This window comes from Urocampus carinirostris, chromosome 5 (genome assembly GCF_059441175.1).
Source record: "Urocampus carinirostris isolate Australia breed hairy pipefish chromosome 5, RoL_Ucar_1.0, whole genome shotgun sequence".
NCBI classification, from domain to species: domain Eukaryota; kingdom Metazoa; phylum Chordata; class Actinopteri; order Syngnathiformes; family Syngnathidae; genus Urocampus; species Urocampus carinirostris.
In genome coordinates, this window is record NC_142353.1 from 43,350,501 (window position 1) to 43,375,948 (window position 25,448).

Sequence of the window (25,448 nt, forward strand, 5' to 3'; positions counted from 1 at the left end):
AATGTTGTGTCGTAAAATTCTTTTTTTATTTTCTCTGGCTTTATTGATCTCTGAGTGGATGCTCTGGCATCGTCTTCTTATGTCTGGCAGAATTTGGTGTGTTTGTGGACACCTACGGAAGAAAGAGTCGCACGGAGGACATCAAGTGGAGTCGCCTGCCTTTGTCCTTTGGTGACTATGCTTTTGCAGACACATCATTATTACGGACATCCCTCGCTTTTTGCGGATGAAGGGGACCTGCGAAAGGGCAGAATCCACAGAGTACAGAGCGGACGAGTCGAGAAAAAGAGAGGGAGAAAGGGGGAGAGAGAGAGAGAGAGCAAGATGGAAAGAGAGAGCAAGATGGAGAGAGAGAGAGACAGAGAGAGCAAGAAAGATGGAGGGAGAGAGAGAGATGGGGAGAGAGAGGGAGAGAGAGAGAGAGAGAGCAAGCAAGATGGAGAGAGGGAGAGGGAGGGAGGGAGAGACAGAGAGAGAGAGAGAGAGAGGGACAGCATGATGGAGAGAGAGAGAGCATGATGGAGAGAGAAAGAGAGAAAGAGACACAGAGAGAGAGAGAGAGACAGCATGATGGAGGGAGAGAGAGAGAGAGAGAGTAATCCAAAGAGAAATAGAGAGAGAGAGAGAGAAATCTAAAGAGAAATAGAGAGAGAGAGACAGCATGATGGAGGGAGAGAGAGAGAGAGAGAGTAATCCAAAGAGAAATAGAGAGAGAGAGAGAGAAATCTAAAGATAAATAGAGAGAGAGAGAGAAAAATCCAAAGAGAAATATAGAGAGAGAGAAATCCAAAGAGAAATAAAAAGAGAGAATGAGAGAGAGTGAGAGAGAGAAAATAAACTCGTAATTTAAATGAGTTGATGTTTTTTGGGGCGTGCGCCTTGATCAAAACCCTGCCGTCGGAGAGAGAGAGAGAGCGAAAGAGAGAGGGGAAGAACAAGCAAGATGGAGAGAGAGGGAGGGATAGAGAGGGAGAGACAGAGAGAGAGAGGGACAGCATGATGGAGAGAGAGAGAGACAGCATGATGGAGAGAGAGAGAGCAAGCAAGATGGAGAGAGAGAGAGAAAAAGAGAGGGAAAGAACAAGCAAGATGGAGAGAGAGAGAGAGAGAAAGAGAGGGAAAGACAGAGAGAGGGTCAGCATGATGGAGAGAGAGAGACAGCATGATGGAGAGAGAGCATGATGGAGAGAGAGAGACAGCATGATGGAGAGAGAGCATGATGGAGAGAGAGATAGAGAGAGAAAGAGAGAAAGAGAGAGAGACAGCATGATGGAGAGAGGGAGAGAGAGAGAGAATTCCAAAGAGAAATATATATAGAGAGAGAGAAATCCAAAGAGAAATAGAGAGAGAGAGAAATCCAAAGAGAAATAGAAAGAGACAATGAGAGAGAGTGAGAGAGAGAAAATAAACCCGTAATTTAAGACAGAGACAGAGAGAGAGAGGGACAGCATGATGGAGAGAGAGAGACAGCATGATGGAGAGAGAGAGAGCAAGCAAGATGGAGAGAGAGAGAAAAAGAGAGAGGGAAAGAACAAGCAAGATGGAGAGAGAGAGAGAGGGAGAGAGAGGGAAAGACAGAGAGAGAGAGAGAAATCCAAAGAGAAATAGAGAGGGAGAGACAGAGAGAGAGAGGGACAGCAAGATGGAGAGAGAGAGAGAGACAGCATGATGGAGAGAGAAAGAGAGAGAAATCCAAAGAGAAATAAAGAGAGAGAGCGAAATCCAAATAGAAGTAGAGAGAGAGAGAGAGAGAGAGAGCACAAAGATTTCAGCAGATGTATCGCTTTGGTGGAATGACGAAAAAGCGGGACACAAACTCTTCTCAGCGAGATTTAGAAGAGCGCAGAGCAGGTTTCCAGTCACAAGACAGTATAAAAGATCTTACGATATGAATTGGCCAATCGGAATCGGAGATCTCAAATCAAAGGGGTGCTGCCTGATCGGGGTGAATTTTGGCCGGCCAATCGACTTAAATCTCCAATTCTTTTTTTTTTTATTTAATTTTTTTTTTCCCATGAAGGAGTTTCTATTTGTTTGTGCTTTGTGATGCAGCCTACAGGGAGCCCTACCTATTTGTCACCTACTTCAACTCACTGGACGTCATCGAGGTCCAGGGTCACGCCGCTTTGGGGTGAGCCTGACTGAATAGTCAACAGCATTTCATTCTATTTCACCTGAAATCACTTTCAAGGGAAGAAAATGCCCCGAATACCGTATTTTCCGCACTATAAGGCGCACCGTGTTATAAGGCGCACCTTCGATGATTGAACTTTTTCCATACATAAGGCGCACCGCATTATAAGGCGCTATAAGTGCATGCTGGTTTAAGATAAGGTAATCGTGCAATTTTGTAAGTGTAATCTTGTGCAGTCCTTCGAGACATTTTTGTGATTAAGGGCGTCATAAATAAATGTGACCTGACTTGGCTACAGTAGAGGACGTAGTTACGTTATGTAACCATTAGATGGTGCCGCGCTAAAGGGAATGTCAAACTTTATTAATAGATAACAAACAAGCTTTCCACAATCTTCATTCACTCCCAAAATGAATAAACAGCCGTTTTATTATTTTCTCTGAGGTAAAGCATTTTCGTGACACATCTTTAACATCTTTGAACAACAGCAAGGCATAACATTTTACTTTTCCTCCATTTAGTCAACACGCAAAAAAACGTCTGATACTGTTATGGTAAATGAAACGTGCAATCGCAATATAGTGACACTTGTAATGTGCAAAAACAATAACAAAACAATAACATAATAACTGTAAAAGGTAAACAGCTCATCCTCATGCTTCCTCCACTTCCGCACCATCGATTCATTAATGTTAGACTCTCACGCTGCTGCTCTATTCCCGTGTTCTACTGCGTGACTGATCGCCTTGAGTTGAAACTCTGCGTTGTAAGCGTGTCTCTTAATAGGAACCATTTCAGGGTTTTTATACAAACGCACAAATAAAAGAGAATCGTTAATATTTCCCAGTATGCACAGCGTACTTCTTCTTCTACCCGAAAAATGGAGTCGGTGGATGCTTCTCTGAGTTGCGAGACCTTGTAATTCAATATTGATGCATATATAAGGCGCACCGGATTATAAGGCGCATAGTCAGCATTTTTAAAAAAAAAATCAGGTTTTATGTGCGCCTTATAGTGCGGAAAATACGGTACTATGATGGCTGGAAATGTTTTCCTGAGGCCTTTTGCAGCCGTCCCGATCAGTGTGGATGAGCCTCCCTCAGGTACCTTTCCTCACATGGTTAACCTGTGCCTTGCCATTAGTGTATTCATTTTATAACTACATTTGTTTCATGATTCATTTTGTTTTCATTATATCCATTCTGTGTGTATTTTGCTAGCCAAATGGCATTATACTCATTTTAAAGCCCTGTTGTTTAATATTTGACCACTAGAGGCCACTCTTATGTAATGCAAAGGAAAACGAGTGCCGCAGCAAGCCGCAAGATGGCCGACAATCATGGCGGCAACCTTAGATCGAGAAAAACGAATTTCTCGACTTGAATGAAATTTTTTTTTCACCACTAGGATGCGCTAAATATAACACACTGTCCATTTAAGTATATTTTTTCTTATTTAAAGATATTTTACCTTGTTCCACACGTAATAAATAATTACCGTATTTTCCGCACTATAAGGCGCACCGGGTTATAGGGCGCACCCCCAAAAAATCGTTTTTGGTCCTGTATTTTCCATACATAAGGCGCACCGGATTATAAGGCGCTACAATGGGAACGTGGACAAAACAGTCAGATGGTTCAGTCCAACTGATTACCCCCTTAACATTCCCAAAGCTTGCAAAGAAGCAAATACGTGTCTCAGACTTGTACGGAAGCGGTGTCTGTACGATGTCACTCAAATGCATCGTTCCAATTATCATTCGGAAGGTTAAAGTCTTGGAATTTAAGAAATGCCAACCATTCCTTAGTTTCCATTTTATTTTTTGCTGGCAACTGTGTGGACAGCAAAGTAAGAATTTTATTGTGCAGGGAAACGAGGTTCTTTACCGTGCATATGAAAATAAACACTTTCTAAAACAAGATACCACGAAAATATAAAGCCGCAAAGCTCACCTAAGTTCTCTTGCAGCCATCACGTTCAATAATGATACGTAACCATGGTCTTCCTACAACCGTGAGTGTAGTAAATCCAGGAGAGTCAAATATTTACAAATACAGAATAGTAAAAAATGTTTTCTCTATGCCGTAGTGCAACCCAAGGTGTGATTCACATTCATCTTTTTCGGCCAATTGCGGGCTTTGTTTCGCCCCTTTAGCCTATGCGAGCCTGTAAATGATAAAAAGGATCCGCCCCCTTTACCTCCGAATAACTTTAGCCAATAGTGACTGATTCAAATGATGATTGACACATTGGTTAGGAAATGAATCTAGTCTGCGTTTTCTCGCCTTAGTTGCATATAATATTATATAAGGCGCACTGTATTATAAGGCGCATGGTCAGCTTTTGAAAAAAATAAAGGCTTTTAGGTGCGCCTTATAGTGCGGAAAATACGGTAAGTATATTTTTCTCATTTCAAGTTATTTTGTTTCTTAAATAAATGAATGAAGTGAATGAATAATCGTACTTTTAAAAAAAACTATTGTTGATGGTAGAAAATTCGTCTTATTCTGAGAAATATTTTTGTATGTACTTCATTAAAGTACAGTGTCGATTTTCAAATTGTGTCACGAGGTGGGAAGGGGTGACCGGACCAGAACGGAGGCAGGAGGCAGGAAGGGAGAACTCAATTGCTTACGATCAAAGCTTTTATTTACCAAAATAAAAGTTGTCCAAAAACTCCGGGACAAAACAAAACAAAAACATTCTTACACTCAGAATGGTCAGGTCCAGGTTTCCTCCGACTTAAACTAAACAGGACAAGGCATAACAGAACAGAAAAGGTATAATGAGCCAACCCCCGCAATACCCACCACCCAACCTTAAATAGCAGCCACGCAATTAGCTGATCTGCTTCAGCTGGTGCCCAGGGGGCGGGGCAGACCGGTCGCCACGGCGACCATGACAAATTGTATTTGAAAAATAGATTCAATTATCTAAAAACTAGAGAAAATACACTTAAAATTAGCAAAATGTTCCTCTAATGAAGCAATATTTGGGTTAATTTAACGAGATTGAAACACTGAGGTTGCAGATTGTAGCATTCCAAAGCGCTGGGGACCAAATCAATCTTCAGATTTCTTCTTGGCTCTTGGCATTACTGGCCAGTAAAAGTCGATGTTTGAGCTGCCTTTTCTTCTTTTCCGGTGTTAACAGAGCTTGCGTGCTGGCCCACCTGGACATCCCCAGCCCCCGCTACCTGGGCCCAGCCATCTCCTCAGGAGCCATCTACCTGGCTTCGTCCTACCAGAACAAACTGCGGGTCATCTGCTGCAAGGGCAGCCTGATCCGAGAGTCGGGAGAACTTCAGAGGACCGGCTCCAGCAGAGGGTCAGTTTTTTTCTCCTCTTCAAGTTTTGCTTTACCCTCAGATGCGCAAGTGGGGTCAAAAAATGACGCCATGGGTTTTTATCCTTCAATATTTTTCACAATCATTTTTTTACCACATTCATGGAATACTATGTAGAGTACATGCAGGTTCCCCCGAATCCTTCAAAAGTCTTAAAAGGCATTGAATTCATTGTTTAAATGGTAAATGAAGAGCTCCCAAAGCGCTTTACAATGTGCTTCACACTTACCCATTCACACCCACACCCACACACCAATAGGGAGTCAGCCTCTAAACGCTTTGAGGATAATCAAGATGCTAAGTGGTAAATGGTCTGCATTTCTATGGCGCTTTTCAAGTCAATGAAGACCTCCCAAAGCGCTTTACAATGTGCTTCACACTTACCCATTCACACTCACACCCACACACCAATAGGGAGTCAGCCTCTAAACATTTTGAGGATAATCAAGATGGTAAATGGTAAATGGTCTGCATTTCTATAGCGCTTTTCAAGTCAATGAAGACCTCCCAAAGCGCTTTACAATGTGCTTCACACTTACCCATTCACACACACACCCACACACCAACAGGGAGTCAGCCTCTAAACATTTTGAGGATAATCAAGATGCTAAGTGGTAAATGGTCTGCCTTTCTATAGCGCTTTTCAAGTCAATGAAGACCTCCCAAAGCGCTTTACAATGTGCTTCACACTTACCCATTCACACACACACCCACACACCAATAGGGAGTCAGCCTCTAAACGTTTTGAGGATAATCAAGATGCTAAGTGGTAAATGGTCTGCATTTCTATGGCGCTTTTCAAGTCAATGAAGACCTCCCAAAGCGCTTTACAATGTGCTTCACACTTACCCATTCACACACACACACTCACACATCAAATAGCGGCCATACAGCCATGCAAGGCGCCGACCTGCTTATTAGTTGCCTTAGGGATTCAGTGTCTTGCCCAAGGAGAAGAAGAGAGAGATGGTAAGAAACCATTAAAGAGAGAGAGAGAGATAGAGTAGGAGAGAGAGATGGTAAGAGACCATTAAAGAGAGAGAGAGAGAGAGGGAGATGGTAAGAGGCCATTAAAGAGAGAGTGAGAGAGAGAGAGATGGAGGGAGAGACAGAGGGAGACGGGGGGAGATGGAGGGAGACAGGGGGGGACAGAGGGAGACAGAGGGAGAGGGAGATGGTAATAGATCAGTAGAGAGAGAGAGAGAAAGAGAGAGAGAGAGAGAGAGAGAGATGGTAAGAGGCCATTAAAGAGAGAGTGAGAGAGAGAGAGAGATGGAGGGAGAGACAGAGGGAGACGGGGGAGATGGAGGGAGACAGGGGGGGACAGAGGGAGACAGAGGGAGAGGGAGATGTAAGAGACCATTAAAGAGAGAGAGAGAGAGAGAGAGAGAGAGAGAGGGAGATGGTAAAACGCCATTTAAGGGAGAGAGAGAGGGTAAGAGACCATTAAAGAGAGAGAGAGAGAGAGAGAGAGAGTGGGAGAAATAAATGGTGAGAGACCATTAAAGAGAGAGCGAGAGAGGGATATGGTAAGAGGCCATTAAAGAGAGAGAGAGAAAAAAAGAAAAGGTAAGAAACCATTAAAGAGAGAGAGAGGGATAGAGTAGGAGAGAGCTGGTAAGAGACCATTAAAGAGAGAGAGCGAGAGAGAAGGTGAGAGAGATGGTAAGAGACCATTAGAGAGAGAGAGCAATAGAGAGAGAGGGAGATGGTAAGAGACCATTAAAGAGAGAGAGTGAGAGAGAAATGGTAAGAAACCATAAAAGAGAGAGAGAGGGAGATGGTAAGAGACCATTAAAGAGAGAGAGAGAGAGAGAAATGGTAAGAAACCATAAAAGAGAGAGAGAGGGATAGAGTACGAGAGAGAGATGGTAAGAGACCATTAAAGAGAGAGAGCGAGAGAGAAGGAGAGAGAGATGGTAAGAGACCATTAAAAAGAGAGAGAGGGAGAGAAGGAGAGGGAGATGGTAAGAGACCATTAAAGAGAGAGAGAGAGAGAAAAAAGAAATGGTAAGAAACCATTAAAGAGAGAGAGAGAGAGATAGAGTAGGAGAGAGAGAGATGGTAAGAGACCATTAAAAAGAGAGAGAGGGAGAGAAGGAGAGGGAGATGGTAAGAGACCATTAAAGAGAGAGAGAGAGAGAAAAAAGAAATGGTAAGAAACCATTAAAGAGAGAGAGAGAGAGATAGAGTAGGAGAGAGAGAGATGGTAAGAGACCATTAAAGAGACAGAGCGAGAGAGAAGGAGAGAGAGATGGTAAGAGACCATTAAAGAGAGAGAGCGAGAGAAAAGAAGAGAGAGAGATGGTAAGAGACCATTAAAGAGAGAGAGAGAGAGAGAGAGAGAGAGGGGATATGGTAAGAGACCATTAAAGAGAGAAAGAGAGAAAAAAGAAATGGTAAGAAACCATTAAAGAGAGAGAGGGAGAGATAGAGTAGGAGAGAGAGAGATGGTAAGAGACCATTAAAGAGAGAGAGAAAGAAAGAGAGAAAATTGAAACCCAGTGCGCATTTTAAATGAGTTGATGCGTTTTTTGTTACAGGTAAGCCGTGCATCCAAAGGTTCAAACCAGACAAATCCACAAATGGACAGTTTTTTGTTTTCCTCAAATTCGAGCATCGGAGGAGTAAGCCGGTTCTCCGTTTAGCAATGGCAGCATGGATTTCGTTACCATGACAACTACCAGCAGACCGTAGAGCGGCTGCACACGGAGTGCGGGGTTTATAAAAAAAGAAGGAAAGGAACTCGTAGGGTAAAGATTTGAAATTTGGCGCACTTGCCAACTGCTGCAGTGTGTGAATATAGCGTGGGAGATATCGGCCTCGAAGCATGAAGATACCCCTACGCTCATCAAATGCTAATGCTAACGTTTAGCGTCTCTCTTCTCCAAACAAAATACTCTATTTTCAGATTATAAGTCGTGTTTTTTTTCATAGTTTGCCCGGCGGTGTGATTTATAGAATAAGAAATCTGCAGATACATCTAAAATATGCGTCTGCTCTAAAAGGCCCGACTGAAACCACATCACCGTTTTGATAGATCAATGTTACGAAATCTTTTTCGGTTAAAAAAAAAAAAAAAAAAAAGAATCTTATTGATGATTGAACATCTCTCATCTCATCTCATTAGCTGCACCGCTTATCCTCATTAGGGTCGCCGGGGGGCTGGAGCCCGTCCCAGCCATCTCCGGGCAGTGGGCAGGGGACACCCTGAACCGGTTGCCAGCCAATCGCAGGGCACACGGGGACAGACAACTCATTCGCTCATTCACACCTAGGGACAATTTGGACCGGCCAATCCACCTGAAATGCATGTCTTTGGAATGTGGGGAGGAAACCGGAGTGCCTGGAGGAAACCCACGCAAGCACGGGGAGAACATACAAACTCCGCACAGTCCGGTAGCTGGATTTGAACTCACACAGGAGGTTCCCAAGACCTTAGAACTGTGCCGCACACGCGCTAACCACTGCGCTGCCGTGCTACCCAATGATTGAACATTTTATGGACAATCAAGGCCTTATTTTTGGAAGAATGAATTCAATGCCTTTTAAGACTTTTCAAGACTTTTCAAGAACCTTGCTAGGGACAAATTGGAGTCACCGTTTAACCTGCTATGCCCGTTTTTGAAAATGTGGGGGGAAACCAGAGTGCTTGGAGAAAAATCCCCCCAGGGAGACCACGCAAACTCCGCACGGGGAGTTGGAATTGAACAATGGACTTTCGCACAGTGGGGCTGTGCGCTAACCACCCAACCACCGTGCAATCCACAACTAAGATGTAAGAGAATAAATAACATTTAACTTTCTATTTATCGAACTCGTCTGTCCTGTCCTGTCCATTTTTTGGACATTAAATCGTTCAGGACTATAAAAAAAACTCTGGTTTTACTCTTAGGTGTGATATTATGAACACCTTTGTACCGGATATATCACTTCACATGTTATATTCACACTAAACCACAAGAGGGTGCTCTAGATCTGTGATGATGATTTTAACATTGCCGGTGTCATGAAACAGGACGGAATCGGGGACCCCAATCGCGTTTGTTTCAAATGAATCTTTATTAGACAGAGTTGTCGGAGCTGGCTTTGGACGGAATTCCGTGACAGATAGGTGGGATCGCTACAGCTTAGCGGGCAGGTCGATGGCCAGGGCGGGAGAGCAGGTGGAAAACAAGGAACGGAAACGGGTCAAAAACAGAAGGCGGGCAGGAATCAAGCGAGAGTAGTCTTAGGTACTTGGGTACGAAACACACAGGGATACAGAAGTACGGTCTGACATCCTCCTCTGGACACTTAAGAAGAGAATGTCAGCCAATCAGAGAGCGCGCTCCAGCGCGCCAAACGATTGCCGCAGGTGACTTCACTTAGGCAATCATGACAGCCGGTGGTGTGCCAAAAAATACCCCCCTGCAAAAAATGCCCCCCTTAACATAAGTCACTAGGGCAAACGGCACAAAATGACTTCATTTTCCACTTTGTGTAGAAATTACTTGTGAGCAAGCTAAAATGATTTATTTTGGCGAAATGATACCATCTTTTTTACCAATCGATAAAAAGTTGCTCTTATTGCGATTAACCAGCAATTCAAAACAGTAATCTTCTGATCTGCTAAAAATCATATTGAAAACTGTTAAGTGTCAGAACCAGAAGAGGAGGAGGACCCAAATGCGTAACGTTTCTCACACAAGCGTCATTTTACGGGAAATGGGGCAGTCATGCATGTTAACACAAACAGTGATTCGGCGATCGGTGGGCAGAGTAATGCAGAAGTCTGGCGTGGAACAACAGGAAGCCAGAGACCGACGAGCTCGATACCAGTTACTGGACAGATGGGGTCGATACCGGACAGGACGGGACAGACAGGATTGATATCAGATAAGGAGACTGGAGATAGATATCAGACAGGACGAGAAAGACGGGGACGATACCTGATACTGGAGATTGTAGCAAGGTATCAGACAGGGCAAGACAGACGGGATCGATACCAGACACTGGAGACTGGAGTCCGATATCAATCAGGACGAGATAGACGGAAACGATACAGGACAGGATACACAAACAGGATACCGAACAGAGTCAAACCCCACGTCTCATGGGTGCAGAGGTTCGTTGACGGACTGACAAAGGGTGAGTGAGAGCACTGAGCTTAAATAGGAGGGTAGCCAATCCCCTTTGCAGGATCAACTTCCGTGTTCAGATCACAAGCCGAGTACGAGAGCGACCTGCTTCTGATCGTGGGCGCACCCCTCCCTCGTTCCTTCAAAAAAACTTTTTGGTAAACGTTACGCGAGTGGGTCCTGTTTCCTTTCTGGTTCCGGCCTCCTTGTGCGGGGTTTGCATATTCTCCCCATGCCTGTGTGGGTTTCTTCTGAGCACTCTGGTTTCGTCACACATTCCTAACATATGTGATGGGTGACTCGAAATTGTCCCTAAGTATGAATGAGCGTGTGAATGGTTGTAAGTCACTGTGGTTGGCTGGCAAACAGTTGAAGCTGTCCCCCTGCCCATTGGCCGAAGTCAGCTGGGATTGGCTCCAGCGCCCCCGCGTCCCTACTGAGGATCTGCGGTGCAGAAAATGGAAGGATTGGATTTTAGTTGTGGGTCAAAAAATGATCCAGAAAAGTCCCCTTGGTCGTAGTTTGGACACCCCTGATGTAGACCGTGTACCAGGGGTCTTCAACGTGGTGCTCGAGGGTTCCCCCTAAGGACAGCTGAGGTGCCCACGGACTTGTTTTCAAAATAGCTTCTAGTTAAAATCATTTTTCGTGGTTGACAATCTATATTACCTTACTACTAGGGTTGGGTAGGGTTACTTTAACTTGATTACTTTCGATTACTTTTGGATGACTCCAATACCAAATATGCTAATAAAAGACTAAAGAAACTAAATATGAATAAAATGACTCAATTTTGTGCAGGCTTTGGGAGTAACGGAATATAAGATGTTTGGATTTATTTTCATTTTGTTTCTGTCGCATTTTATGTTAGTTTTCCCGGAGATCAAAGCCAGGAGAGAAAGCTTACCACGTGTTGTGAGTCATCATGTTATTCATATTTAGTTTCTTTTGTCTCTTATTAGCATATTTGGTATTGGAGTAATCCAAAAGTCATTGAAAGTAATCCAGTTAAAGTAACCCTACCCAACCCTGGAGATAGATATAGTGAGATAGATAGATAGATGGATAGATAGATAAACAGATATAGTGAGAGTGATAGATAGATAGCTAGATGGAGTGAGATAGATAGATAGATGGAGTGAGATAGATAGATAGATAGATAAATAGATAGATGGAGTGAGATAGATGGAGTGAGATAGATAGAGTGAGATAGATAGATAGATATAGTGAGATAGACACTCTTTTATTAGCGTATTTGGTATTGGAGTCATCCAAAAGTCATTGAAAGTAATCCAGTTCAAGTAACCCTACCCAACCCTGCTTACTACCAATAATAAACCGGTAATAACAATAATAAGAACATAGTAATAACATGATCAGTTGTTATTTGGAGAAATGTATATCAAACAGGGTGGCCTTTGCGATAGTTTGTGATGAAAAATTGGAAAAATGGAAAAGCCCTGCTGCGTAAGATCAAGAGATAAAACTATTAAAAAATGAAAGTACTGTATATCAATTCTGGAGAGCTTCTGACGGACTAACACCGCCCCCTGCTGGTTTTATGCGCAACCTACAAAATGTAAGTTTCCGGTGTCCAGATTTCACATTTCGTAAGCGGCATTTTGGACCAAAAACAAACAAAAAAGGGAAGTTTTTGAACTTAAAGTACTCGCAAAGTTCTTGTGTGGGATGCATTTTAGTGTAGATTATTTAGATCTTGATCAGGAACATAAAAATCACCGTCCAGCTCTCTGATGTTAAGTTTTCTGTTTTATTATTAAAGGGACAGTGTGTAATATGTCGTGCCTCCTATTGGTACGAGAAACTCGTTTAGTTAAAAAAATAATTGATTTGAAAACCAAGCAACAATGCATAAACTTTCATACATGAACTCTTATCCCCTAAAAAAGTTTTAGATCGAGAAATTTGTAGTTTTTTTCAAACAACGGAATCTACATTTATTAGGCGCCATGTTTGTCTGGCATGATATCGCCACGTACTGGCCCGAAATCGCACCAAACAAAACAGTGCCACCTAGTGGTCAAATTGACACATTAGATCTTCGAAGCCGTTTCAGGGAACAAAATGATAAGGGATCTCGATCATTTTTAAAGTCAAGTCATGCTTATTTTTATAGCCCTTTATCACAAAAAGTCTCAAAGGGCTGCACAGCATATTACAAAATAGATAAATAGAAAAAAGAGGAATAAAAATACAGAGAGAGAGAGAGAAAGAGAGAGAGAAAGGAAAGTAATAACGAAAGAGAGAGGGAGGTATTATGAGAGAGATAGGGAAATGGATAAAGATAGAGTAAGAGAGAGAGAAATTGATAAAGAGAGTGAGGGAAATAGATAAAGAAAGAGTGAGAAAATAGATAAAAAGAGAGAAAGAAAAATACAGAAAGACAGGTGGGGAGGGAGGGAGAGAGAGAGAGAAAGAGAGAGAGAGAAAATAGAAAAAGGAGAAAGAAAAATACAGAAAGATGGGAGAGAGAGAGAGGGGGGAGATAGAGTACCTACTATGGACACTTGCTGGCTACTCGAAGCAAAACTAGGTAGTAGCTCCCTCGATGTGTGGACAAAGATCAAATCCACTCCTGCCCTAACCCTAAACCCGAACCCCAAACCCACTAACCCTAACTCTAACCCTAAACCTCTCACCCTAACCCTCTAACCCTAACTCTAACCCTAAACCTCTCACCCTAACCATCTAACCCTAACCCTTTAACTCTAACCCTCTAATCCTAACCCTTTATGTTTTTTTTCAATATTTTCAACATACTACCCCCCTTACGTATTTTTTTTTGACATTTTCGACATACTAACCCCTTATGCTTTTTTTCAACATTTTCGACATACTACATACACCGTTACGTATTTTTTTTGACATTTTCGACATACTAACCCCTTATGCTTTTTTTCAACATTTTCAACATACTATCCCCCTTACGTATTTTTTTTTCAACATTTTCGACATACTAACCCTTTGTTTTGTTTTCAATATTTTCAACATACTACGCCCCTTACGTATTTTTTTTTACATTTTCGATATACTAACCCCTTATGTTTTTTTTCAATATTTTCAACATACTACCCCCCTTACGTATTTTTTTCAACATTTTCAACATACTATCCCCCTTACGTATTTTTTTTTTTTACATTTTCGACACACTAACCCTTTATGGGTTTTTTTTCAACATTTTCAACATACTAACCCTTTATTTTTTTTTTCAATATTTTCAACATACTACCCCCCTTACGTATTTTTTTTGACATTTTCGACATACCCTTACGTATTTTTTTTTTTACATTTTCGACACACTAACCCTTTGTTTTTTTTTCAATATTTTCAACATACTTACCCCCCTTACGTATTTTTTTTGACATTTTCGACACACTAACCCTTTGTTTTTTTTTCAACATTTTCGACATACTAACCCTTTATGGGTTTTTTTCAACATTTTCAACATACTAACCCTTTATGTTTTTTTTCAACATTTTCAGCATACTATCCCCCTTACGTATTTTTTTTTACATTTTCGACACACTAACCCTTTGTTTTTTTTTCAACATTTTCGACATACTAACCCTTTATGTTTTTTTTCAATATTTTCAACATACTACCCCCCTTACGTTTTTTTTTTTTTACATTTTCGACACACTAACCCTTAGTTTTTTTTTCAACATTTTCGACATACTAACCCTTTATGTTTTTTTTCAATATTTTCAACATACTACCCCCCTTACGTATTTTTTTTGACATTTTCGATATACTAACCCCTTATGTTTTTTTTCAATATTTTCAACATACTTACGTATTATTTTCAATATTTTCAACATACTACCCCCTTACGTATTTTTTTCAACATTTTCAACATACTATCCCCCTTACGTATTTTTTTTTTTACATTTTCGACACACTAACCCTTAGTTTTTTTTTCCACATTTTCGACATACTAACCCTTTATGGTTTTTTTTCAACATTTTCTACATACTAACCCTTTATGTTTTTTTCAATATTTTCCACATACAACCCCCCTTACATAATTTTTTGAAATTTTTGACATACTATCCCCCTTACGTTTTTTTTTTTTTTACATTTTCGACATACTAACCCTTTATGTTTTTTTTCAATATTTTCAACATACTACCCCCCTTACGTATTTTTTTTTGACATTTTCGACATACTAACCCCTTATGCTTTTTTTCAACATTTTCGACATACTACATACACCGTTACGTATTTTTTTTGACATTTTCGACATACTAACCCCTTATGCTTTTTTTCAACATTTTCAACATACTATCCCCCTTACGTATTTTTTTTTCAACATTTTCGACATACTAACCCTTTGTTTTGTTTTCAATATTTTCAACATACTACGCCCCTTACGTATTTTTTTTTACATTTTCGATATACTAACCCCTTATGTTTTTTTTCAATATTTTCAACATACTACCCCCCTTACGTATTTTTTTCAACATTTTCAACATACTATCCCCCTTACGTATTTTTTTTTTTTACATTTTCGACACACTAACCCTTTATGGGTTTTTTTTCAACATTTTCAACATACTAACCCTTTATTTTTTTTTTCAATATTTTCAACATACTACCCCCCTTACGTATTTTTTTTGACATTTTCGACATACCCTTACGTATTTTTTTTTTTACATTTTCGACACACTAACCCTTTGTTTTTTTTTCAATATTTTCAACATACTTACCCCCCTTACGTATTTTTTTTGACATTTTCGACACACTAACCCTTTGTTTTTTTTTCAACATTTTCGACATACTAACCCTTTATGGGTTTTTTTCAACATTTTCAACATACTAACCCTTTATGTTTTTTTTCAACATTTTCAGCATACTATCCCCCTTACGTATTTTTTTTTACATTTTCGACACACTAACCCTTTGTTTTTTTTTCAACATTTTCGACATACTAACCCTTTATGTTTTTTTTCAATATTTTCAACATACTACCCCCCTTACGTTTTTTTTTTTTTACATTTTCGACACACTAACCCTTAGTTTTTTTTTCAACATTTTCGACATACTAACCCTTTATGTTTTTTTTCAATATTTTCAACATACTACCCCCCTTACGTATTTTTTTTGACATTTTCGATATACTAACCCCTTATGTTTTTTTTCAATATTTTCAACATACTACCCCCCTTACGTATTTTTTTCAACATTTTCAACATACTATCCCCCTTACGTATTTTTTTTTTTTACATTTTCGACATACTAACCCTTTATGTTTTTTTTCAATATTTTCAACATACTACCCCCCTTACGTATTTTTTTTTGACATTTTCGACATACTAACCCCTTATGCTTTTTTTCAACATTTTCGACATACTACATACACCGTTACGTATTTTTTTTGACATTTTCGACATACTAACCCCTTATGCTTTTTTTCAACATTTTCAACATACTATCCCCCTTACGTATTTTTTTTTCAACATTTTCGACATACTAACCCTTTGTTTTGTTTTCAATATTTTCAACATACTACGCCCCTTACGTATTTTTTTTTACATTTTCGATATACTAACCCCTTATGTTTTTTTTCAATATTTTCAACATACTACCCCCCTTACGTATTTTTTTTGACATTTTCGATATACTAACCCCTTATGTTTTTTTTCAATATTTTCAACATACTACCCCCCTTACGTATTTTTTTCAACATTTTCAACATACTATCCCCCTTACGTATTTTTTTTTTTTACATTTTCGACACACTAACCCTTTATGGGTTTTTTTTCAACATTTTCAACATACTAACCCTTTATTTTTTTTTTCAATATTTTCAACATACTACCCCCCTTACGTATTTTTTTTGACATTTTCGACATACCCTTACGTATTTTTTTTTTTACATTTTCGACACACTAACCCTTTGTTTTTTTTTCAATATTTTCAACATACTTACCCCCCTTACGTATTTTTTTTGACATTTTCGACACACTAACCCTTTGTTTTTTTTTCAACATTTTCGACATACTAACCCTTTATGGGTTTTTTTCAACATTTTCAACATACTAACCCTTTATGTTTTTTTTCAACATTTTCAGCATACTATCCCCCTTACGTATTTTTTTTTACATTTTCGACACACTAACCCTTTGTTTTTTTTTCAACATTTTCGACATACTAACCCTTTATGTTTTTTTTCAATATTTTCAACATACTACCCCCCTTACGTTTTTTTTTTTTTACATTTTCGACACACTAACCCTTAGTTTTTTTTTCAACATTTTCGACATACTAACCCTTTATGTTTTTTTTCAATATTTTCAACATACTACCCCCCTTACGTATTTTTTTTGACATTTTCGATATACTAACCCCTTATGTTTTTTTTCAATATTTTCAACATACTACCCCCCTTACGTATTTTTTTCAACATTTTCAACATACTATCCCCCTTACGTATTTTTTTTTTTTACATTTTCGACATACTAACCCTTTATGTTTTTTTTCAATATTTTCAACATACTACCCCCCTTACGTATTTTTTTTTGACATTTTCGACATACTAACCCCTTATGCTTTTTTTCAACATTTTCGACATACTACATACACCGTTACGTATTTTTTTTGACATTTTCGACATACTAACCCCTTATGCTTTTTTTCAACATTTTCAACATACTATCCCCCTTACGTATTTTTTTTTCAACATTTTCGACATACTAACCCTTTGTTTTGTTTTCAATATTTTCAACATACTACGCCCCTTACGTATTTTTTTTTACATTTTCGATATACTAACCCCTTATGTTTTTTTTCAATATTTTCAACATACTACCCCCCTTACGTATTTTTTTTGACATTTTCGATATACTAACCCCTTATGTTTTTTTTCAATATTTTCAACATACTACCCCCTTACGTATTTTTTTCAACATTTTCAACATACTATCCCCCTTACGTATTTTTTTTTTTTACATTTTCGACACACTAACCCTTTATGGGTTTTTTTTCAACATTTTCAACATACTAACCCTTTATTTTTTTTTTCAATATTTTCAACATACTACCCCCCTTACGTATTTTTTTTGACATTTTCGACATACCCTTACGTATTTTTTTTTTTACATTTTCGACACACTAACCCTTTGTTTTTTTTTCAATATTTTCAACATACTTACCCCCCTTACGTATTTTTTTTGACATTTTCGACACACTAACCCTTTGTTTTTTTTTCAACATTTTCGACATACTAACCCTTTATGGGTTTTTTTCAACATTTTCAACATACTAACCCTTTATGTTTTTTTTCAACATTTTCAACATACTATCCCCCTTACGTATTTTTTTTTACATTTTCGACACACTAACCCTTTGTTTTTTTTTCAACATTTTCGACATACTAACCCTTTATGTTTTTTTTCAATATTTTCAACATACTACCCCCCTTACGTTTTTTTTTTTTTACATTTTCGACACACTAACCCTTAGTTTTTTTTTCAACATTTTCGACATACTAACCCTTTATGTTTTTTTTCAATATTTTCAACATACTACCCCCCTTACGTATTATTTTTGACATTTTCGATATACTAACCCTTTATGTTTTTTTTCAATATTTTCAACATACTAACCCTTTATGTTTTTTTTCAATATTTTCAACATACTACCCCCCTTACGTATTTTTTTTTGACATTTTCGATATACTAACCCTTTATGTTTTTTTTCAATATTTTCAACATACTTACGTATTATTTTCAATATTTTCAACATACTACCCCCTTACGTATTTTTTTCAACATTTTCAACATACTATCCCCCTTACGTATTTTTTTTTTTACATTTTCGACACACTAACCCTTAGTTTTTTTTTCCACATTTTCGACATACTAACCCTTTATGGTTTTTTTTCAACATTTTCTACATACTAACCCTTTATGTTTTTTTCAATATTTTCCACATACAACCCCCCTTACATAATTTTTTGAAATTTTTGACATACTATCCCCCTTACGTTTTTTTTTTTTTTACATTTTCGACATACTAACCCTTTATGTTTTTTTTCAATATTTTCAACATACTACCCCCCTTACGTATTTTTTTTTGACATTTTCGACATACTAACCCCTTATGCTTTTTTTCAACATTTTCGACATACTACATACACCGTTACGTATTTTTTTTGACATTTTCGACATACTAACCCCTTATGCTTTTTTTCAACATTTTCAACATACTATCCCCCTTACGTATTTTTTTTTCAACATTTTCGACATACTAACCCTTTGTTTTGTTTTCAATATTTTCAACATACTACGCCCCTTACGTATTTTTTTTTACATTTTCGATATACTAACCCCTTATGTTTTTTTTCAATATTTTCAACATACTACCCCCCTTACGTATTTTTTTTGACATTTTCGATATACTAACCCCTTATGTTTTTTTTCAATATTTTCAACATACTACCCCCTTACGTATTTTTTTCAACATTTTCAACATACTATCCCCCTTACGTATTTTTTTTTTTTACATTTTCGACACACTAACCCTTTATGGGTTTTTTTTCAACATTTTCAACATACTAACCCTTTATTTTTTTTTTCAATATTTTCAACATACTACCCCCCTTACGTATTTTTTTTGACATTTTCGACATACCCTTACGTATTTTTTTTTTTACATTTTCGACACACTAACCCTTTGTTTTTTTTTTCAACATTTTCGACATACTAACCCTTTATGGGTTTTTTTCAATATTTTCCACATACAACCCCCCTTACATAATTTTTTGAAATTTTTGACATACTATCCCCCTTACGTTTTTTTTTTTTTTTACATTTTCGACATACTAACCCTTTATGTTTTTTTTCAATATTTTCGACATACTAACCCTTTATGTTTTTTTTCAATATTTTCAACATACTACCCCCTTACGTATTTTTTTCAACATTTTCAACATACTATCCCCCTTACGTATTTTTTTTTTACATTTTCGACACACTAACCCTTTGTTTTTTTTTTCAACATTTTCGACATACTAACCCTTTATGGGTTTTTTTCAATATTTTCCACATACAACCCCCCTTACATAATTTTTTGAAATTTTTGACATACTATCCCCCTTACGTTTTTTTTTTTTTTACATTTTCGACATACTAACCCTTTATGTTTTTTTTCAATATTTTCGACATACTTACGTATTTTTTTCAATATTTTCAACATACTACCCCCTTACGTATTTTTTTTTTTTACATTTTCGACACACTAACCCTTAGTTTTTTTTTCCACATTTTCGACATACTAACCCTTTATGGTTTTTTTTCAACATTTTCAACATACTAACCCTTTGTTTTTTTCAATATTTTCAACATACTTACCCCCCTTACGTATTTTTTTTTACATTTTCGACACACTAACCCTTTGTTTTTTTTTTCAACATTTTCGACATACTAACCCTTTATGGGTTTTTTTCAATATTTTCCACATACAACCCCCCTTACATAATTTTTTGAAATTTTTGACATACTATCCCCCTTACGTTTTTTTTTTTTTTACATTTTCGACATACTAACCCTTTATGTTTTTTTTCAATATTTTCAACATACTTACGTATTTTTTTCAATATTTTCAACATACTACCCCCTTACGTATTTTTTTCAACATTTTCAACATACTATCCCCTTACGTATTTTTTTCAACATTTTCAACATACTATCCCCCTTACGTATTTTTTTTTTACATTTTCGACACACTAACCCTTTGTTTTTTTTTTCAACATTTTCGACATACTAACCCTTTATGGGTTTTTTTCAATATTTTCCACATACAACCCCCCTTACATAATTTTTTGAAATTTTTGACATACTATCCCCCTTACGTTTTTTTTTTTTTTACATTTTCGACATACTAACCCTTTATGTTTTTTTTCAATATTTTCGACATACTTACGTATTTTTTTCAATATTTTCAACATACTACCCCCTTACGTATTTTTTTCAACATTTTCAACATACTATCCCCCTTACGTATTTTTTTTGACATTTTCGATATACTAACCCTTTATGTTTTTTTTCAATATTTTCAACATACTAACCCTTTATGTTTTTTTTCAATATTTTCAACATACTACCCCCCTTACGTATTTTTTTTTGACATTTTCGATATACTAACCCTTTATGTTTTTTTTCAATATTTTCAACATACTAACCCTTTATGTTTTTTTTCAATATTTTCAACATACTACCCCCTTACGTATTTTTTTCAACATTTTCAACATACTATCCCCCTTACGTATTTTTTTTTTTACATTTTCGACACACTAACCCTTAGTTTTTTTTTCCACATTTTCGACATACTAACCCTTTATGGTTTTTTTTCAACATTTTCTACATACTAACCCTTTATGTTTTTTTCAATATTTTCCACATACAACCCCCCTTACATAATTTTTTGAAATTTTTGACATACTATCCCCCTTACGTTTTTTTTTTTTTTTACATTTTCGACATACTAACCCTTTATGTTTTTTTTCAATATTTTCGACATACTAACCCTTTATGTTTTTTTTCAATATTTTCGACATACTAACCCTTTATGTTTTTTTTCAATATTTTCAACATACTACCCCCTTACGTATTTTTTTCAATATTTTCAACATACTACCCCCTTACGTATTTTTTTCAACATTTTCAACATACTATCCCCCTTACGTATTTTTTTTTTTTACATTTTCGACACACTAACCCTTAGTTTTTTTTTCCACATTTTCGACATACTAACCCTTTATGGTTTTTTTTCAACATTTTCAACATACTAACCCTTTGTTTTTTTCAATATTTTCAACATACTTACCCCCCTTACGTATTTTTTTTTACATTTTCGACACACTAACCCTTTGTTTTTTTTTTCAACATTTTCGACATACTAACCCTTTATGGGTTTTTTTCAATATTTTCCACATACAACCCCCCTTACATAATTTTTTGAAATTTTTGACATACTATCCCCCTTACGTTTTTTTTTTTTTTACATTTTCGACATACTAACCCTTTATGTTTTTTTTCAATATTTTCGACATACTTACGTATTTTTTTCAATATTTTCAACATACTACCCCCTTACGTATTTTTTTCAACATTTTCAACATACTATCCCCCTTACGTATTTTTTTTGACATTTTCGATATACTAACCCTTTATGTTTTTTTTCAATATTTTCAACATACTAACCCTTTATGTTTTTTTTCAATATTTTCAACATACTACCCCCCTTACGTATTTTTTTTTGACATTTTCGACATACTAACCCTTTATGTTTTTTTTCAATATTTTCGACATACTAACCCTTTATGTTTTTTTTCAATATTTTCGACATACTAACCCTTTATGTTTTTTTTCAATATTTTCAACATACTACCCCCTTACGTATTTTTTTCAACATTTTCAACATACTATCCCCCTTACGTATTTTTTTTTTTTACATTTTCGACACACTAACCCTTAGTTTTTTTTTCCACATTTTCGACATACTAACCCTTTATGGTTTTTTTTCAACATTTTCAACATACTAACCCTTTGTTTTTTTCAATATTTTCAACATACTTACCCCCCTTACGTATTTTTTTTTACATTTTCGACACACTAACCCTTTGTTTTTTTTTCAACATTTTCGACATACTAACCCTTTATGTTTTTTTTCAATATTTTCAACATACTACCCCCCTTACGTTTTTTTTTTTTTACATTTTCGACACACTAACCCTTAGTTTTTTTTTCAACATTTTCGACATACTAACCCTTTATGTTTTTTTTCAATATTTTCAACATACTACCCCCCTTACGTATTATTTTTGACATTTTCGATATACTAACCCTTTATGTTTTTTTTCAATATTTTCAACATACTAACCCTTTATGTTTTTTTTCAATATTTTCAACATACTTACGTATTATTTTCAATATTTTCAACATACTACCCCCTTACGTATTTTTTTCAACATTTTCAACATACTATCCCCCTTACGTATTTTTTTTTTTACATTTTCGACACACTAACCCTTAGTTTTTTTTTCCACATTTTCGACATACTAACCCTTTATGGTTTTTTTTCAACATTTTCTACATACTAACCCTTTATGTTTTTTTCAATATTTTCCACATACAACCCCCCTTACATAATTTTTTGAAATTTTTGACATACTATCCCCCTTACGTTTTTTTTTTTTTTTACATTTTCGACATACTAACCCTTTATGTTTTTTTTCAATATTTTCGACATACTAACCCTTTATGTTTTTTTTCAATATTTTCAACATACTACCCCCTTACGTATTTTTTTCAACATTTTCAACATACTATCCCCCTTACGTATTTTTTTTTTTTACATTTTCGACACACTAACCCTTAGTTTTTTTTTCCACATTTTCGACATACTAACCCTTTATGGTTTTTTTTCAACATTTTCAACATACTAACCCTTTGTTTTTTTCAATATTTTCAACATACTTACCCCCCTTACGTATTTTTTTTTACATTTTCGACACACTAACCCTTTGTTTTTTTTTTCAACATTTTCGACATACTAACCCTTTATGGGTTTTTTTCAATATTTTCCACATACAACCCCCCTTACATAATTTTTTGAAATTTTTGACATACTATCCCCCTTACGTTTTTTTTTTTTTTACATTTTCGACATACTAACCCTTTATGTTTTTTTTCAATATTTTCGACATACTAACCCTTTATGTTTTTTTTCAATATTTTCAACATACTACCCCCTTACGTATTTTTTTCAATATTTTCAACATACTACCCCCTTACGTATTTTTTTCAACATTTTCAACATACTATCCCCCTTACGTATTTTTTTTTTACATTTTCGACACACTAACCCTTTGTTTTTTTTTCAACATTTTCGACATACTAACCCTTTATGGGTTTTTTTCAATATTTTCCACATACAACCCCCCTTACATAATTTTTTGAAATTTTTGACATACTATCCCCCTTACGTTTTTTTTTTTTTTACATTTTCGACATACTAACCCTTTATGTTTTTTTTCAATATTTTCAACATACTTACGTATTTTTTTCAATATTTTCAACATACTACCCCCTTACGTATTTTTTTCAACATTTTCAACATACTATCCCCTTACGTATTTTTTTCAACATTTTCAACATACTATCCCCCTTACGTATTATTTTTGACATTTTCGATATACTAACCCTTTATGTTTTTTTTCAATATTTTCAACATACTAACCCTTTATGTTTTTTTTCAATATTTTCAACATACTACCCCCCTTACGTATTTTTTTTTGACATTTTCGATATACTAACCCTTTATGTTTTTTTTCAATATTTTCAACATACTTACGTATTTTTTTCAATATTTTCAACATACTACCCCCTTACGTATTTTTTTCAACATTTTCAACATACTATCCCCCTTACGTATTTTTTTTTTTACATTTTCGACACACTAACCCTTAGTTTTTTTTTCCACATTTTCGACATACTAACCCTTTATGGTTTTTTTTCAACATTTTCTACATACTAACCCTTTATGTTTTTTTCAATATTTTCCACATACAACCCCCCTTACATAATTTTTTGAAATTTTTGACATACTATCCCCCTTACGTTTTTTTTTTTTTTTACATTTTCGACATACTAACCCTTTATGTTTTTTTTCAATATTTTCGACATACTAACCCTTTATGTTTTTTTTCAATATTTTCAACATACTACCCCCTTACGTATTTTTTTCAATATTTTCAACATACTACCCCCTTACGTATTTTTTTCAACATTTTCAACATACTATCCCCCTTACGTATTTTTTTTTTTTACATTTTCGACACACTAACCCTTAGTTTTTTTTTCCACATTTTCGACATACTAACCCTTTATGGTTTTTTTTCAACATTTTCAACATACTAACCCTTTGTTTTTTTCAATATTTTCAACATACTTACCCCCCTTACGTATTTTTTTTTACATTTTCGACACACTAACCCTTTGTTTTTTTTTTCAACATTTTCGACATACTAACCCTTTATGGGTTTTTTTCAATATTTTCCACATACAACCCCCCTTACATAATTTTTTGAAATTTTTGACATACTATCCCCCTTACGTTTTTTTTTTTTTTACATTTTCGACATACTAACCCTTTATGTTTTTTTTCAATATTTTCGACATACTTACGTATTTTTTTCAATATTTTCAACATACTACCCCCTTACGTATTTTTTTCAACATTTTCAACATACTATCCCCCTTACGTATTTTTTTTGACATTTTCGATATACTAACCCTTTATGTTTTTTTTCAATATTTTCAACATACTAACCCTTTATGTTTTTTTTCAATATTTTCAACATACTACCCCCCTTACGTATTTTTTTTTGACATTTTCGACATACTAACCCTTTATGTTTTTTTTCAATATTTTCGACATACTAACCCTTTATGTTTTTTTTCAATATTTTCGACATACTAACCCTTTATGTTTTTTTTCAATATTTTCAACATACTACCCCCTTACGTATTTTTTTCAACATTTTCAACATACTATCCCCCTTACGTATTTTTTTTTTTTACATTTTCGACACACTAACCCTTAGTTTTTTTTTCCACATTTTCGACATACTAACCCTTTATGGTTTTTTTTCAACATTTTCAACATACTAACCCTTTGTTTTTTTCAATATTTTCAACATACTTACCCCCCTTACGTATTTTTTTTTACATTTTCGACACACTAACCCTTTGTTTTTTTTTCAACATTTTCGACATACTAACCCTTTATGTTTTTTTTCAATATTTTCAACATACTACCCCCCTTA

General features: G+C 35.9%; 1 protein-coding gene across 4 annotated transcripts in view; it reads left to right on the top strand.

The window, feature by feature from the left end:
- Positions 1–25,448, top strand: part of citb (citron rho-interacting serine/threonine kinase b) — a 172,004-nt gene that overhangs the window by 122,042 nt on the left and 24,514 nt on the right. For all 4 annotated transcript variants that reach the window (XM_088336922.1, XM_088336918.1, XM_088336923.1 and 1 more), the window contains 3 exons: positions 91–171; positions 2,053–2,131; positions 5,288–5,461. In XM_088336922.1, coding sequence (XP_088193048.1) covers positions 91–171; positions 2,053–2,131; positions 5,288–5,461 — 334 coding nt within the window. The remainder of the gene's footprint in view (positions 1–90; positions 172–2,052; positions 2,132–5,287; positions 5,462–25,448) is intronic.